Source organism: Cuculus canorus, chromosome Z (assembly GCF_017976375.1).
Source record: "Cuculus canorus isolate bCucCan1 chromosome Z, bCucCan1.pri, whole genome shotgun sequence".
Classification (NCBI taxonomy): Eukaryota; Metazoa; Chordata; class Aves; order Cuculiformes; family Cuculidae; genus Cuculus; species Cuculus canorus.
In genome coordinates this window covers 53,800,022-53,816,875 of record NC_071441.1, presented here as the reverse complement: position 1 = coordinate 53,816,875, position 16,854 = coordinate 53,800,022, and the positions used below count along the sequence as shown (strand labels likewise).

Below are 16,854 nucleotides of genomic sequence, written 5' to 3'. Positions count from 1 at the left end.
AGACAGACCACTTGCAATATGGATGATAGCTTTGGCAAAACTGCAGACATTAATGTAGAGGAATCTGTGTAAAATTATTCTGCTGTATTCACAAGAGGTGCCTTTGCATTATTGAAACCAAGAGAATCACAATAATCCATATTCCTGAAAGAGTTAAACTTAAAAAGCAACATACTTGCAACATCAAATTTGGATTACCATCTCCCAAGTCCCTTGGTACTTTGAACTATCAACTGAAAAATAAAATATTCAGGAGTTCAAGTCAGTTCAACAGTACGAATAGGAAAACAAAAAAAGAAAAGAAAAAAAAAGAAAAAAGGATAAAATAGTAGTTTAGAGAAAAGAAGCAATGACTGAAGGTGCAATATAAATCCTAAACATGAAAAAAATTTTCAAATAACAGTGTCTGACACAGTGAAGCCTTTTGTTTGTGTTTTGTGCTTTCAGCGTACTGTGGTTGCAACTGACTCCAGTCCTTGGCTATTAGGATGTTTGTAACACCATGAATTTTAGAAACTATTAGAAAGCTTTCAGTTTATCAGGTGAGTTTTAGCAAAAGATAAAAACTCCATGTGAACCCTTTGTGCAAAGGAAAAAAAGCAGGGCCTCGTAAAAACCTCAAGCTCGAAGAAACCAAAAATCCAGGTGAACAGAAAAGAAGTATACCTCTTCCCACAAAAGAAGAAAAAAAACTAACCCACCAAAACCAACCAAAACCAACCCAATAAAACCTCCCCCCTTCTAAGCCAATGCCTTCTTTACTCTTCCAGACAACAGTACATACCATCTAGAAATTACTGATATACAAACTAGGTCACTACATAGATACCAAGGAGGTGGTACAGAGTTGTTCTGCTGCTCAGGGAGGGTATGATCCAAAAAAAGTTAGTGTGGGTTTTTTTCTTAAACTACATCAACTTAGAAGAATTACCTTCCATAAAGCCAATTTCAGCAGATTACACTACAGCTTGTAATCTACTACAACAGTAATTTTATGTCTTTTATGCTGTTCTCTTTCAAAGAACAGATGCAATATGTCTAAAATTTTCAGTAATTTTACTACTGTATCTTAACAGGAAAATGAAGCAGAACAAAATTATACATTTTCTGATGTTATTTTTTCTACAGAAAATCTGTTCTAAGACCCTACATTAGAGGCTTTTAAAAATTACTCCAACTGTTACAAAATACATATACCAAGCTGTAAACAGACTGGGCACTTGCAATTTGAATTTTAAAGGCTTCTAACACCTCATTCTGAAAATGGAAAAGAAATGAAAATCTCTTGCATATACAGCAATACTACGAGAACACTGAATAACATTAACTGAGAGTTCTCCTGAAACTGCAATTCCAGATGATTACCTGTTTGTGATATCCCTGCAGCTCTTTGGGTAAATATTACCAGTATGCTAGCACTTCTCATACACACAGTGAAATGTATACGCAAGCAGCTGCAATGCTTGCAGGGCAGGAGCTTGCACTACAGGAGACTCATCATCACAGCTTTTAGCAGACATAAGTCATCGAACCTCATTATGTCACTTATGTGTAGAAGCCTTTCTATACAATACATCGACCTTTGTTTTCAGACTTCAGAGATGTTCTTTGTACCATCTGGAAGGTATACACACTTCAAGAATAAAGGAGAAAAAATAATTTAAAAAAACTGATGTGATACATGAGACAAAAGACTGCTATGAAAGATGCCAGCACAAGACATTATGATTATCTGCCAGACTAGAGCATTTATGGGTTGAAAGAGTAGTTTCCTGAATGTCCACAAACATAAAAGAAGAAAACTTCCTGTATTTCTTTTTTACAGATCTTCAGCTCTGAAAACAGTGCTGACCTAGAGGAAAAGCCAAGTTTAGAAAACTGATTATAACTAACTAGGACTGATCTTTATTCCAGCAAAGTTGGGGTATAATTTGGGGATATTCGTTCCCTCCTCTGCCTTAAAAGAAATTTTTAGTTGGGATTTAAAATTCTGTCAATATTTTTCTATGAGTATAATGCCATAACCACAATTATACCTATTTTTTATTGCCTTCTACAGGAAATAATAAAAAAATCAAAACTTGTCTATCAAAACCAATCAAGCAGCAAACTACTTGGTCAAAATTAGTTAATCACTGGTCTTAAACCCCAGGAAGAGACACAGCTCCCATTAAGGCTGGTGTGTGAAGCTAGTCTAAAGGGGCACTGCCACCTGTGAAGGTCACATCACTTCTTGATCAGGTCGCTTCCTTGCTGATAGATGTGGCTTTATCCAACTGAATCCAGCTGTCAGATTCAGCATGCACACATACATATGAAGTCATCATGAAATAAATAATTGAAAAAAAATTAACATTTTGCAAAGTGTTCTCTTTTTCCTGAACTAACTGAAATTTGTAGTGATTTTACCCACTTTGGCTTCTTCCTTCTGCTCAACCTTCAGCTGGTCTGAATAGAGAGGCCAGACCACACCTACTCACCAGTAGTTCTGAAGCATTTAGAAACAAGCCAGGGCAGAATTTCTAAGGCAGGCAGCTCCTCCAGCTCTACTGAGAGCACACTAGGAGCTCCTAAGCCTCATCTACTTTGCATGGCCAAGGAGCGATCTTTATCCAGAAGACAAATATTTGGCACAAAATAATTAGTGAATAAAAACACTGTAATCTGTCCTCATCAAAATAACCTACCAGGACAGTTTAGTTAATCAACGCTTGATGGGCCCCAGGATGGTGAGGCAGTCATGCAGATACTACAGTCTGGGAGATGGTGGGAGAAATGCAGAATTTGCTTCTCTGCCTACAGCCATGCCAAGGCAATGCAGATAGGAACACAATGCATACTCATGGGTCAGGTTCCTTACCTGGTTTCCACAGTGGGTGATATATAGCTATACACAGGCAGGAAGAAATGTGGCATTCTGCGCATTACGACCGGGTGGAGAAGCAAATGATCTTGTTTCCCTGCTCAAAATTAGACATTAGGAAGAAATTCTTCACGACGAGGGTGGTGAGGCACTAGAACACATTTGTGGGTGCCACCACCCTGGAAGTGTTCAAGGTCAGGCTGGATGGGGCCTCAAGCAGCCTGGTCTAGTCACTGGAGGGTTGGAGCTAGATGATCTTTAAAGTCCCATTCAACCTAAACCATTCAATGATTCTATGAAATTGGTTTAAGTGCACCTGTTTGGCCCTGAACAGATGTGGGACACTCACACATTGAGAGACAGCAAGCATCTGGAGGGATAGGTACATAAGCATATTTCTTGGAAAAAAAAATTTGTAAGCTGTGACCCAGAAAACTACTTGCAACTTCCACCTGAATTAATCAGGTGCACACACATCTGGTGTTCAACAGCCCCATACCACTCGCTCCCCACTCCCTCTTCCCACTGCCCTTCCTTGCACAAGCACTAGAGCTTGCCTGGTCCTGCCCTAAGTCATTCCAACAAGCTAAACTATCAGAAAACTAGCACGGCACAGAAATAAAGTGGTTTATTGCTCTGTATAAGGCCATCACCACAGCTGAAATTAGGGAAAAGTCAGTCACAAAGAGCAATGGGCTTGGCCATACTGTCAAATCTCACATGGCAGAATTGCTGATCTCAGCTGATGTTCAACAGTAACAAAATAGTGACTTTGGAATTTTCCTACAGACTAGAGCCTTATTTCACCCCACCAGTGGCCTAGAGGCTCTGACCTATGTGTCAGAGCCACAACTTTTACTAGTCTACTCTTACTCAAGACTCAGCATTTTAAATGCATATTAGGACAGTTGTTCACCCATACTGAAAGATACTATGGCATACTGGAGTAATAACTGCTCTCACTGTGTGAAGTGATATAGATGTGGTCAACATTAAGCCAGTGTATACAGTCAACTACGTATTACTCCAGGTGATCTTAGGATTCCTACCGACAAATGTTGCTTTCATTTTTCTTCCCCTCAGATTTCACAAAAGAGAAACACCTCTGAGACCACATTCCCAAGTGCGTCTGACATTGCTTCAGTTACCTTTGTTGATGTCTGGTTGTTCACTATGAGTTTAGTAATAGGCTGAACCACAAAACACACATTTGGAGCAGAGTTTGAGGTTATCTAAAACCACCACAGGAAGGAACCAGAGTGTAAATGTATGTCTAAATGTGCAATAGTACAAAAGTACAGCATTGTACAGAAGTTTCTGAAAGAAAACATGCACCTGAACAAGGACACTAGGTTATAGAGAAGCCTAGAGAAGAAGGTGAAAAAGTTACAGTAGGATGGGCTTAATCACACCTAGGAAAATGAAAGCCATTATTAAAGAGGTGGATCTTCATCCTGAAGGACTACCTATAAATAACGCATCATTTTCCATAAGGTCAGAAGGTAAGCCATAAAAAGACATCAAAGAAGTCTGACAAAAGCACCTTTAAAGAAATATATAAGGATTTACCACAGAAGAGAACTACTAGGTCATTTTTTTGGTACTTCCCATGACAACAGCACATAATTTCCCCATCCACACTGTATGCTATTCATAGTACTAATATAATCTTCCCTTAAAATTTTTCAAATAAATGGACATTCAGTGGCTTTAAAATAGGTCTGTAGTAGTATCTGAAAGCAATCAGCTACCAGGTCTTCATTTTTAACCTAGAAAAGCCCCTGTATGGCAGTCTTGTGCAATTCCTCACACCAGTAAGGAATCTAACAAGTTATATTGCAAATAATATTTTCTCCATCTCTATTCCAAGAAGCCCAAACTGCAAAGGGTGTGACTAAAAGAAAAAAAAAATAGGTCAGTCTCAGAGCCTAGGCCACTATCTGCAAACATAGTCTTTAACTAGAAAAACAAAAAACTCACAAACAGATTAAAGCAGCATGGTCTATGAGGTTTCAATGGAGAATCATCAGTGACGATGCCTGGATTAAAGTGGCTGATTGTGCGCAATAATATCCAGCAGTGATAGAAACTGTTGTACATGAGAGAGGAATGGATTGAAAAATGTAAATGTTAAAATAAATCAAACATACTTTATTTTTTTTCGCATGCACACGTGGCATGTATGTCTTATCCAAAAGTATCACCTGTTGTAGCTTCATTATTGTAGAAACTAAGACATGAGTAATCAGATGGCAGAAATTACTGTTATTTACACACTGCTGTCATAGATCTCCATAATTTTACAGGTTGAGACAGCATCTTGACAATGACAGGAAAAAAACAGTTTTTGTAGAAGTTTTGTCAGCCTCCCCACAAAGATGCATGGCAAATAAAATCACCGCAGCTAAAAACTGGCAAAGCATTAATCTCTTTCAGGTTATTATGTCTGTCAAAAATTTATTATTGTGAGGATACTGAAAAAGACACAGAAGAAGGCCCTCTATGTAGGTTTATCCTACGACAAGGCCACAATTCGCCTATGCACAAATGCCTGGTGTTGTTTAAAACTTAAAACAACTAAGGAAATAAGAGGTGCAGGGCAACAAGGACAGGAAGTTGGAAATGAGATTATTTGCAAAACACTGGAGAAGTCCTGTTCTGTATTAAAATTAAAAAAATTGAAATTCTCAGATTCAAACCCATAGTCTGAACCACTTAACAGCCAACTTGAACCCATGCTGTCCATGTCCCAAATGAGCAAGCTAAACATCAAAGTAGGACAGGGAAGACTGATTACTGATTGAACTCTTACATGTACAGAATTGCAATGTTCTGATAAAGTATAACTGCTTGGCAAATTTCTCAACAGCTTTAATCACCACTGCATGCCAACAGGTTATGCCTCCAGATCTGCCCCAGTTTTCCTACATGCCACCTGGGATGAAAGACAGCAGGCAGCACCCACACCAAACTTCCCACATCCCCTGGCGGAGGACAGCAGTGCCCTGGCTGCCCCCCTCTTCCCCCTGTGGCCTCCAAGGTCATGTATGACTTATGAAACTGAAGAGGTTGTGCAAGTTTCTCTCACACTTTTAGTTTCATACTGGGATGCGCAAAGTTCCTGCTTGAGCTTCACGCAAGGACAGCAGATCTTCTTACGCCTGCTAATCCATCTGCTGCTGCTCCCAGCTGCCATCTGAATACTTGAATTTATTGCTTTAAATATTATGGTTAAAGTCTTAAATCCTAAACCCAAAAATTGGATGTTCTGCTGCCACAAGTATACTCCAGAATTCTCCATTTGAATGGCATAGACAAACAAACACTTAATTCCATATTTTCAGAAAATTTCACCAAACTCATACAGTCATAAAAAACCTTTGCTATAAGTGGCCCTCATTAAAAATTTGTAGGGGGGGAGGGTGAAGTCTCAAAAAAACGGCCTCAGATATTCATTGCTTTTATTCAATATAACAAATTTTGACTTGAACTACAGAGCTCTGTATCCCAAGTTCATGGAAAGACAAAGTCTTAGAACCACAGAATCAGAACCCAAACTTTTAGAAGTATATGACTAGATGTGTGGCACATACATGAATGTAATTCCTCTGTACACTACCTAAACTGTGGGAATACCCACAGTACAGTATGTATGCACATAGCCACTACATAGTATGTAAAATGAAGTCGTTTTCATGTTTATTTCATATGATAACGTATTCACTCACACACCACATACTGTAATTATTAGCTAGATTAGCTAGACACTTTATGAGATAAGCACAATCTGTTTCATTTCTCAGCTTTTAAAACTTAAAATAGAAGAACACCCCCACTGTCACAAAAGGTAAAACAGCTTGCTGATTAAAGAGGGAAAAAAAACCAAAAAAAACCAAATGAACAGAAAAAAACTGTAAGTATATTCCCACAACAGGAAGACCGAGTTTTGATAAAATGAAGAGACATGCATAGAATTCTGCGCCTCTGAATTTCTGCAACACTTGAGCCGCTAGCTCAGCCCCTAGTAATATCCAGCATAGAGGTCCACAATTATAGTTACTGTTTTCGAACAAGTTCATGCTCTCCTGCAATATGAATGGCACAAAATCTGCTATACCCTCTACACACTGCATCGTTAGAAAATTAGCCATACGCTAGTGTCACTACACACAGTGAGCAGCGCTCCCTCTAGGACAAGAACTTACACAATCTAGGAAATCTAGACTGATTATCACATATTCCTCAGGCTGATGTAAAACACTGAGTTTAGGCTGATGTTAGCTTTCCTCCTACTTTTTCCTCCACTCACATGAAATGGAAAAGGTATGTAGGTCCTCCAGTACGAGACATCTTCCAAATATGCAAATGTTAAGGTTCTTACACTTATTTGTGTTTGAATCTTTTTCATTTTTTATTTTGCAATGTACCATCTGACGAAGAAAAGTTTAAGCTCATAATTTCAGTGTGAATTTCTTTCAAAATTTTAAATAAATTAACACTGCTTTGATGTTCAACCCATACTCTTTTAGACGCTAAGCAGCTAAATTTCAAGTATGCTACAGTGAAGCCCAGTATGACTTGCAACACAATGCTGATCATCCCCTAAGATTTCAGAAATTCTCAGTGGTTTACGTAGTTTGAAATGTATAAGAAACTAAAAAAAAAAAAAAAAAAAAAAGAACACAGTAACATACTAACTCCTACTCGACTCAAAATAAAATTGAGAATAACATAATTTATTTTCGACTCCTGCAGTTTCTTAAATGCCGCTTCTCCAGATACCCTTGCTTACGTTGAAAGGATATCAGGCTGTGAGTTTGTAACTGCTACTACATAGACATCATGTATATAAACAGCTAACTCAAGGAATAAAAATCAACTTCTTAGTAAAATATGATTGTCTTCTGAAATAATTACCAAAATGGATCCTTTCTTTGATTTTCAGCTGGATGGTAACTGAAAAAATGTGGAGGAGGGAACAAAAGTCAGTGTCCCTTTTCACTATGCTACCATTTATGCACAACCTTGTATGAAGTACATCCTTTGAAAAAAGTCCCAAAGACATAAAGGACACAGAACAAGGAAGTGTGATGCTTAAAAAACCCAACTAATACCACCAGGATTATTAATTCCAGTTATAACAATCCATGGCTTGACATCACATTGTGTCCTAGGCTGACCAGACACATAGAAAATGCAATAGTGCTATAGACTTTCTGGAGGCTGTATAAGCAGTCATGGAAAATCAATTTGAATACAAATGTAATTTGTTAAAAGAACAGTGAAAATCATTATGTGGGGTCATACTGTCAGCAGTTTGCACAAAAGCAGATGCTGCCCAAAGATGCAAAGGCATTTGATAAACAGAAAAATCTTCGTCTTTAAAAGCGTCTGTGATCTTTTCAGTGTTTCAATACAGCTACATGAGAACAAAGCTACAGTTAAACTCTTGTTTTTTAGCACTTTTACTTCTTGCAGCTGCAGAAAGAGGCTTTGTAGAAAGTTCTAAGCCTCAGAGAGAGTGAAGGTTCCTGCTGTAATGGAGAAAAAGGCAACACCTTCAAAACAGTTCCTTGAAAGTTCCAAAATACTTATCTCAGGATCAGGATACAGACTTAAAATAAAGAGCTACATTTTGGCAATATCAATGCCATTTTTAGGCAAACCACACATAAAAAAATGAGGCTAAATGAAAACCATGATAGAATTTAAGGATCAGCTCACAACAAAGACAACTGAAACAGAAAACATTCATAAGACCCTGTTGCAAAGATATTTAACAAATAGAGATGGAATATACCAATTTGCTATGCACTTAGTGTCATTACTGTAGCCAATCAGCTTACATTACTTAAAGATGGGGACTAAAAGAGCCACTGGTTTTAAATTATGTATTCCTTCCATTTGATCCCAGCCTTCACTAACTGTTCTGAAAGGTATTGGCCCATTTTCTCCTAAAAAAATACAAAGTTGGTACTCAGAAATCTGTATTACTGTAGATGAGATGCACTGTATTTCTTCCACTTGAAATAATGTCTTGTGGTCTCTGTAGTTGCTCTTGCACTACAATCTGTCCACTACAAGATAGAACACCAGATTGTCTCACATTCAAATTTGACCAAGTAACAGCAGCAGCAGCAAATGTAAAACCTTACAGCTGTTTTGAAATATGTTTAAAAGGACATGCTTTATCAAAAACGCATCTGCATCTTCTTGCAAGCTCAGGAGTAGAAGGCACTGCAACCTTGAAGCCTAGTTTCATCATATGCGCGCACATAAGCACATCTCTGAAGATCAGTTCTGTTACAATGCATGAGATTGCAGATTTACCAGACTAGCCCCAAAGAAGAAAATCCCAATCTTGTATTGGGATATTTTTTTTTCATCTTCCTCATTTCTCTCTCAGTCTCTCTCTCCCTTCTCTCTAACCCTTTTTTTCTTCTTAAAAAAAAAAAAAAAAAGACAGAAAAAAAATCTTTCTGATATACTATGCATGTGTTCCGAATGCAAAGCAGAAGAGATTTTTAAGTCACGATGAATTAACATCATTTTGATCTCCATAGCCATTTTTCAGAGGACCAGTAAAAAAAACAGTTGGAATTTCCTTTATGAATAGGTTTGAAACACAGGTCAGTAATGAACTACATGACTTAATTTTGATCAATAGCTGGAATGTACCCCAAACAAAGACTGGGAAGACCTGGCTGCTGCATAGATGACACTAACATTACACACTCTTATGAAAGTGGACTCACCAGCAAGTAATGTTCATTCAAATAATGCACAAGAAGTTTTGTACTGTTCAAAACCTGCTCTCTGAAGAGTTTCTGTTAAAGTGCCTACAGTCATCATAACTTTGAGAGGATCTATTAAAAGTAAACGTTATGACAGCAAGCAAAATTAACCCAGTATATCAGACCTGTCAAGCAGCGTTCCACTGTTTCAGCACAAAAAAAAAAAAAGACTGTACAATTGTCTTCCATTTCATTTTGAAAGCCAGGGACAAACTAACTGAGCACTAAGAGCTTAAGCAATTACAAAGCAAATGGATTTTTTCCTTACAATTTCAGTCCTACTAGAAAACCTACGAAGTTGTCTCTGTTCAGAAGTTACCTAAAAACATGACAAGACTGTAAACTTAAATGAAAAAAGATCTTAGACGTGAGCTATAAGAAGTCCTATAGACAACCAACACAAAGTATCTATGGCAGGTCCAGACTTTGTGGCAGATACAGTATCTTGTTAAAAGACTGGACATAAACTGCAGGTATAAGGACACATTGCATAAGCTATCACATGCTCGCTGCAATTGTGTGAATGTTGCTAGATGTCAAGCCGTGATGAATAATTTAAGATCTAATAAAATATTCAATTTTACTGATACAGCGATTTCATTTAAAAAAAAAAAAAAAAGTCAATTACGACATGAACAGGTGTGGGAGTCAGTGGAAACATTCTGTTACTCATTAGGATAACAGTTACTCCTTAGGATAACGGTTGCTCTCCTAAGCTTCTCCAGCCCCGGGAGATCCTCCGCAGCCTGCGAACCGCGCGGAGGGGCAGAGGCAGCTTCGGCATGGCAGGAGAGGGGAGGGGAGCCCCCCGAGGGAAGGGGGGCCGCCCAGGCAGGATTTGGTGCTGCGGGACGAGCAGGGCGGTGGCGGTGCGGAGGACACGCGGTGGCCCCCGGGGCTTCGCTCCTTCTCCGGCGGCGCTGCAGCTGCCTCGGGGCCGCCAGGAGCTGAAGAGCCCCCCGAGCCTTTCCTGCCACCCCGGCCCCTCTGCTTTCTGCTGCTGTGGAACTGGTCCTCCACCAGCACCTCACGACGTTCATCTCGTTGCAACATGAGCTCCGACAACTTTTCTAATGAGAGGAAGGAAAACCCACCTAGCCTGCGCTAAATGACTATTGTAAATAATAATAAAGACAACTCTAAGAGCTCCAAAGTTTGGGGCTTTTTAAGGGTAGGGTCGGGTTTTGGGGGTTTTGACTTTTTTTTCGGACGGGGGTGGGGGGGCATGAGACACAGAGAAGAAGGCACCGTTGGTGTTTCAATAGAGTTACCCTAGTTATAGAAGGAAGCAGGGAAAGGGTAGCCTGACAAGAGCTCTTCATTGCTGCCGAGACACTAAAGCCTCTAAACATGCTCGCTCACTGTTCCGCGGTTTGCTGGATCTCCGTCTCAGAACTAACAGCCTTCAAATTAAAATGAAGACCAGTGACTTGGGGGGGGGGGGGGAAGTGGAGAGGAGGAAAGGAAAAGAGATGTGGACAGCTCTGCGGATATTATTAAATCTTCCCAGTCGCTCATCTGGATTACATTTAAGGTCTCGCAGCATCTCTTTCGCCCTCTCAGCGAGCGCAGTTTAACAGCGATACATGCCCGAGGACGGTTCTTTCGTCGGCTTCTATTTAAAATGTAGAGATAAGTATTTTATTGTTTGTTGTGGGGCTTTTTTTTTTTTTAATTAAAAAAAAAAAAAAAAAAAAACGAAAACCAGAGGCAAGCCCAGACGGAGGCACCGGCGCTGCGAGACCCCTCGCGGGTCGCGCTCCCCCGGCCCCCCGCGCACTTCGGCTCCGACTTTGCCCGGCGCTCCCCGATCCCCGTCCCCTCACCTCGGGCAAGGCTCCCGCAGAGCACCAGCCAGGCCAGCACCGCGCGGCTCATCGTCCTCTCCTCCCGCGGCCGCGCCGCCTCTGCCAAAGGAAAGGGAAGGGAGGGAGGCAGCGGGCGGCGCCTCCGCCCGGCGATGCGATGCGATGCGATGCGATGGTCCCTCCCGGCGCAGGGACGCGGCCCCCCGGCTGCCAACAGCCCCGCTCCTTAGCAGCGGCGAGGAGGCTGCCCCGTCGCCCGCCGGCTCTGCTCGCCCGCCAGGTGCCGCCGCGCCGCCAGCATGGCCCGAACCGCCGCCTCCGTCCCGCCGCCACCTCCTCCTCCTCCTCCCCCGCGTGCGACCGCGGCTGCGCCCCCGCCCCGCGCGCCCCTTCGGGAGGAGAAGCGGGCGGTGCTGCCCGGCACACCCTGGCACCTGCTCCGCCCCCGCGCCGGCAGACGGTGCGGAGACGGGGTGGTGGTGGTGTGGGGGCCGCGGGGGGCAGGGACGCAGGCGCTGGCTCCTGCCAGAGCTTTTCCCGTAAAGCCCACCCCGTGCCCCTCTGCCCCAGGGGCCCTTACTGGGTCCCTCTTGGGGCTGCGCCCCTGGCGTGCCTCCTCCGGGACAAACTGGTGTGTCTTAATGTAGTCCGTGGCCCCGTGGGCGGCTGCCTTCTTTATTCGGGAATTCACGCCTCCACAGAGGCTTTTATACCCTCCGCAAACTTTCGTCTTGCAGATGTTGCCTAAACCCTGCGCTTCACTGTGCCCTTCTTCAGCTGCGGACTCTAAATCCCTCCCGAACATCCAGGTAGGGAACTTAAATGAAATGTCAGTGCCCATTCTTCCACCTGCTTCCCCAGGCAGGATGTCATCCTGCCCGTTACTGAAAGGAAATCAAAGCGGGAATGTGAGACGTGGAGACATTTCCAAAGTGGTCCAAAGTCGTGAACGGGAAGGTCCAGCATCAGACCACTGAATGCTTTTTTTCTTTTCCTACCTGTGTATATACAACTACTGTGTATATTACAAGAGTGAAGTAAGTACTAATTGGCCAATGGGAGTCAAAAGGCTCTTCAGATATTTTATACGTGTAATTTGCATCCCCTCTAGATGCCCTCATATCAAAACAGCCTATATTAATAATATATTAAATGCTAATGCAGTTGCTGAGTGAGAAGAATGCACTTAACATCATTAGGTTGTTAAGAAGTATTTCTATACATACAACCTGAGTGTCCGGACCGATTGCATGACAACAAGGAAAGACATCGTGAATTTAAGAGTGGGAGCAATAAGTCTAATCTGTTTGCTACTTTGGCTAGCATCTCGCAATAGTTGCCAAGATTTCATTTTACAAGCTCTTCCTCTACCATTAAATGCCTGCAAGTATCAGGGTGACAGCCCTTCCCTAAAGCACCCTCTGAGCTTTTACAACTCAGCTTTTACATCTGAGCTTGCAATTAATTGCATTTTTCTGTGACATTGGAATATATTACATTGTCAGGAAAGAATTAAAAGATTTTTGTATTAGTTTGACTATGAAATTACCAGGAATAGACACCTTGATAAAGAGCATTTTACACCCAGAATTGCAGAGCTTTTTCTGCTTGCACACACAGCACAGATGCACACACCAATCATGCATGTCATCCATAGTGGGGGACCACAAAATTATCCAGTATATTAGAACAGATACAGAAAAAAAAAATCTCCCCTGCACTTATGAAGCCCACATGATCAGAGAAGATATGTTAGCACAGGCTTTATTCCAACATCTCTTTGGACATGTGGTAGCTGGTAGCATTCACCCAAATTCTCACTGTCCTCGCTATTATGTTGTGCTCGCATAATTCAGTGGGCAGCACTGACATGGGCTACAGTCATGCCTTCATTTTGCTGTACAGATATACTTTGTGATTGCATCACTACTTCTATAGCTACTTGGATTTTACACATCAGTTTCCATGCCAGAGATCTCCCTGAAGAGCTACTGTCTGGAAAGAAAACACTATCTCTCTTCGAGGGTTGCGTTACTCTCAATTCAGAGATAGTGGAAATTCAGGAAACCTTAACAAAGCTGCTGATATTAATGCATCGTTTCTCCACAACGGTGCTAATTTTACTGCTTATCTCCATTTTACAACCAAGAATCCAGCTGTCATAATTAGAAGGCAAGCTGCACTTCAGCTACTGTGGCAGCCCAGCATGCCTGCACCCCCAAGTGGCAGCGGTGCTTTTTTTTTTACTTTTCTCGAGGGAATAACCCCATAATGCAGCCCCTTTATTTCCCCAATTAGGATAAATCTGAAGGGCCTAACTACACTTGGTACTGGGAAGCCTTTTTCCTCTGAGAGCCTGTGACTAGCAGGTGATTAAAATGACACAGATACAGCTTCTTCAAAGCCAGGCATTGTTTATTCAGCCAAAAGGGATGAAATAACAAAAGGCTTTTATGTTTCCTTTCGTTATTATCTAAAGTGCAATGCCTTTTTGTTTTCAGATTTTTGAATAAGTTTTATTCAACAAGATCTGTCTCCCCATCTCAGAGCAATCAGACGGTTCCTGCAGCTTTCTTGCTGCCCCTCTGCTAGGCTGCTCATTAGGTGCTGCTTTCTCTTGCTTGCTCCCCCATGTTCCATGAAGGACACTGACTCGGGGATGCTATAGGAGATCCCCTTCATCCAGCATCTTACTTCTATCCAAGTTATTTTTCATAGCACAGGGCAATGCACCTGCTCCAGCTCAGTGCTGTGAGGATGGCTCCCAGGTACAGGCTGTTTCTTCCTTGCAACTCAGATGCAGTGATTATTTACATCTAGGATTTAATATGAATTTCTGATATGTATAAGTTAAACCTATTTACTGTGCTAGCCTGAATTTTACCTAAGACTCTCTATGCTGTTGTGCTATGCACCTACAGTTCTTCACTGCTATGTCACCAGCGCTGTCAGCAGTGTTGTTGTGGTTGCAGTATGTCACAGCACTCTCTGCCCACAGTGACCAGACCTTCTAGGTGAAAAGGCTGACCTAGAGCCTTTCATTGTCCTCTAAAGCTGAAAAATTATGGATTTTTGCCACTTGTTGTACACAATGTTCTTGAAAAAACTGCCCCACTTGGTGGTGGGAAAAACTGTCTTTTCACTCTGCTACCATTTATAAGTACTACAGGTATGTAAACATCATTTTCATACAGGAAAACCCAGGACTCAAGACATCTTGAAGACAGTTGTTCCCTTATTTGCTATCATATCTGCAACTCAAGCTGACATCCTCACCTGTGCATGGATTTTAATATTTATATAACATACAGAAATACTGCATTTTTATATTTGTATTTTGATACTTATCTGTAGTATAAAATTCTTCCTTTGTGTAAATTAATTACATGCTTTGTGCTCTGTAATTTAGTACCAAAATGGCTCAAGAACTGCCACATTTTTATTTTTACTTCTTTTTTCTGCCATTGCTGTGAGATCATAGGACTTAAAGACCGCTTGTCAATTTCCAAATTGTTTCTGCACTTTTTTACGTTTCAGCATAATTTCTGCTGAATTTTATTTGGTTGCACTCTAATGTGCAACTGTTTATATTGTTTGTTTACTAATCACTCTGGGTCAAGAACTTTTTTGCATCAATTTTTTTAAACTTTTTTTTCCATTTAGATGATCAGCATTGTTTACCAGGAATTTCAGCCTAATAGGATTAGTGTGAAAATTGTCTAAAACTGCCCATGCTTAGGCTGGGGATCCCTCTTGATCTTCTGGAATGGAAATGGTTAGAGCAGAGAGACAGATCCACCACTACTTTTCAAAGGGAAAACAACACTGTCAGTTTCTTTGACAGTTGTCAAGAGCTATTTCATTGCTGGTAATGTCCCCTTTTTTTGTTCCATCTTCTTTTCATTAGTACCTTTTTGGGTTTTTTTTCTGTCTTTTGTCTGTAATATTTCCTGTCCTACCTCAAATTCTTAAATTAACCCTTTGAAGTCCTGTAGTACCTCAAACAGGAAAGAAATATAGCCATTAGAAACATAGGCAGCCATCTGCCTTGCTGCCCTTAGATAAAAAGCCATCAGTGAAGGAACTACAACAACAAATCTTAATTTGCTAAACAAACACATTTTTTAGAGTAAGTGATAGAATAATTTTTAGTGTTTAATAGTAGTGATATAAGCTCTAATACTTGTTCACAAAAGGTAAAGGGGGTAACTGTCATCACCGCTGCACTAGTAAAAGAGTAAGAGCTTATCCTCACTGTTTGCTAACCTCTTGCCAGTTTTAGAAGTCTTCCAGTAAACATAAATGGAACCTGTCAATTACCCTTTAACACCCTTAGGGTATCTTGGATACCAGCTTTTCTTAAGAGATCAGCTTTATCACTAGCTCCCATAAAAGCACTACCCAGATCTAAGCCCTCTTAAAGTGAGAGATCAGGACAAGCTCAGAGCCCAGAGTGTAAAGGCAGAGATTATATTGCCACTGCAATTATGATTAAGACTCTAAAAAGCCACTGCTGCACACAAGCAGTAGAACTTTCCATAATGTTTTCTAATAATATGTACTTTGTTCATCATGAATTTGTCGTACACCTTTCCATATAACAAGCTATTCTCACTCTGCGATTCATTAGCATACATGTGCCTTGGAGAAAAGAACAGGTACTACCTCTGTCTGTCATCAACACCGCAACACTGCCAGAATTATTCTTTTGGTTGACACTGCCTCTGAAAAAGGAAACTAGCCTTTTTCCTCTTCCCAAACAGACCCTGATCTGCTGCTTCTTGAATATTTGGGGTTTCCAGTTAAGTCAACGTGGGGTTTTGTTGTGTAAAGCATAGAAGATCCTGTTTCCCTCAAACCTTTCTTGTTCAAAAGAAGCGTCATGTAATGCTACATTGCAGGTAAGAGAGGGAAGTGGCTGTGCAACACAAGGTAACAGTCAAATCTGATGTGTTAAAAAAAAAATAATGATTTTTTCTTTCCCTCTCCTGTAGCGTGGGGATAGGGTTTTGACTTTACAGAAAGTAGGCAGCAATATCAGTACCATAATTGGTTTTGATTCCCTTTCGTTTGTCTTGGAAATAAGCCTTTATTTTCTACAGAGGACAGTTGTTTAAGAATCCCATGCAATCACTACTTCTGTAAGCGTGTTTTAAGATTAATACTTTGCCACTCATAGTATGAATGTGTAATGTGCACAAGAACATAAAAGAGGAGAAGACTGCACAAGCTGAGGTGTCAGAAACCCCCTGAAGTGAGGTATTAATACATTTGTCCTACATATCTTTCTTCACACCATTGACATTGTGGAACTAGATACTAATTAATTTCAGCTGAAATTATTCCCTGCACACTTGTGAAAGGAAGAAAGTTAGCAGTATAAATTTAT

The 16,854-nt window shown here is 40.9% G+C and overlaps 1 protein-coding gene across 1 annotated transcript in view; it reads right to left on the bottom strand.

Moving 5' to 3' along the window:
- Positions 1–11,809, bottom strand: part of EDIL3 (EGF like repeats and discoidin domains 3) — a 259,985-nt gene extending 248,176 nt beyond the window's left edge. The window contains exon 1 of the mRNA XM_054055095.1: positions 11,484–11,809. Coding sequence (XP_053911070.1) covers positions 11,484–11,535 — 52 coding nt within the window. The 5' untranslated portion in view covers positions 11,536–11,809. The remainder of the gene's footprint in view (positions 1–11,483) is intronic.
- Between the last annotated feature and the right edge of the window lie 5,045 nt (positions 11,810–16,854).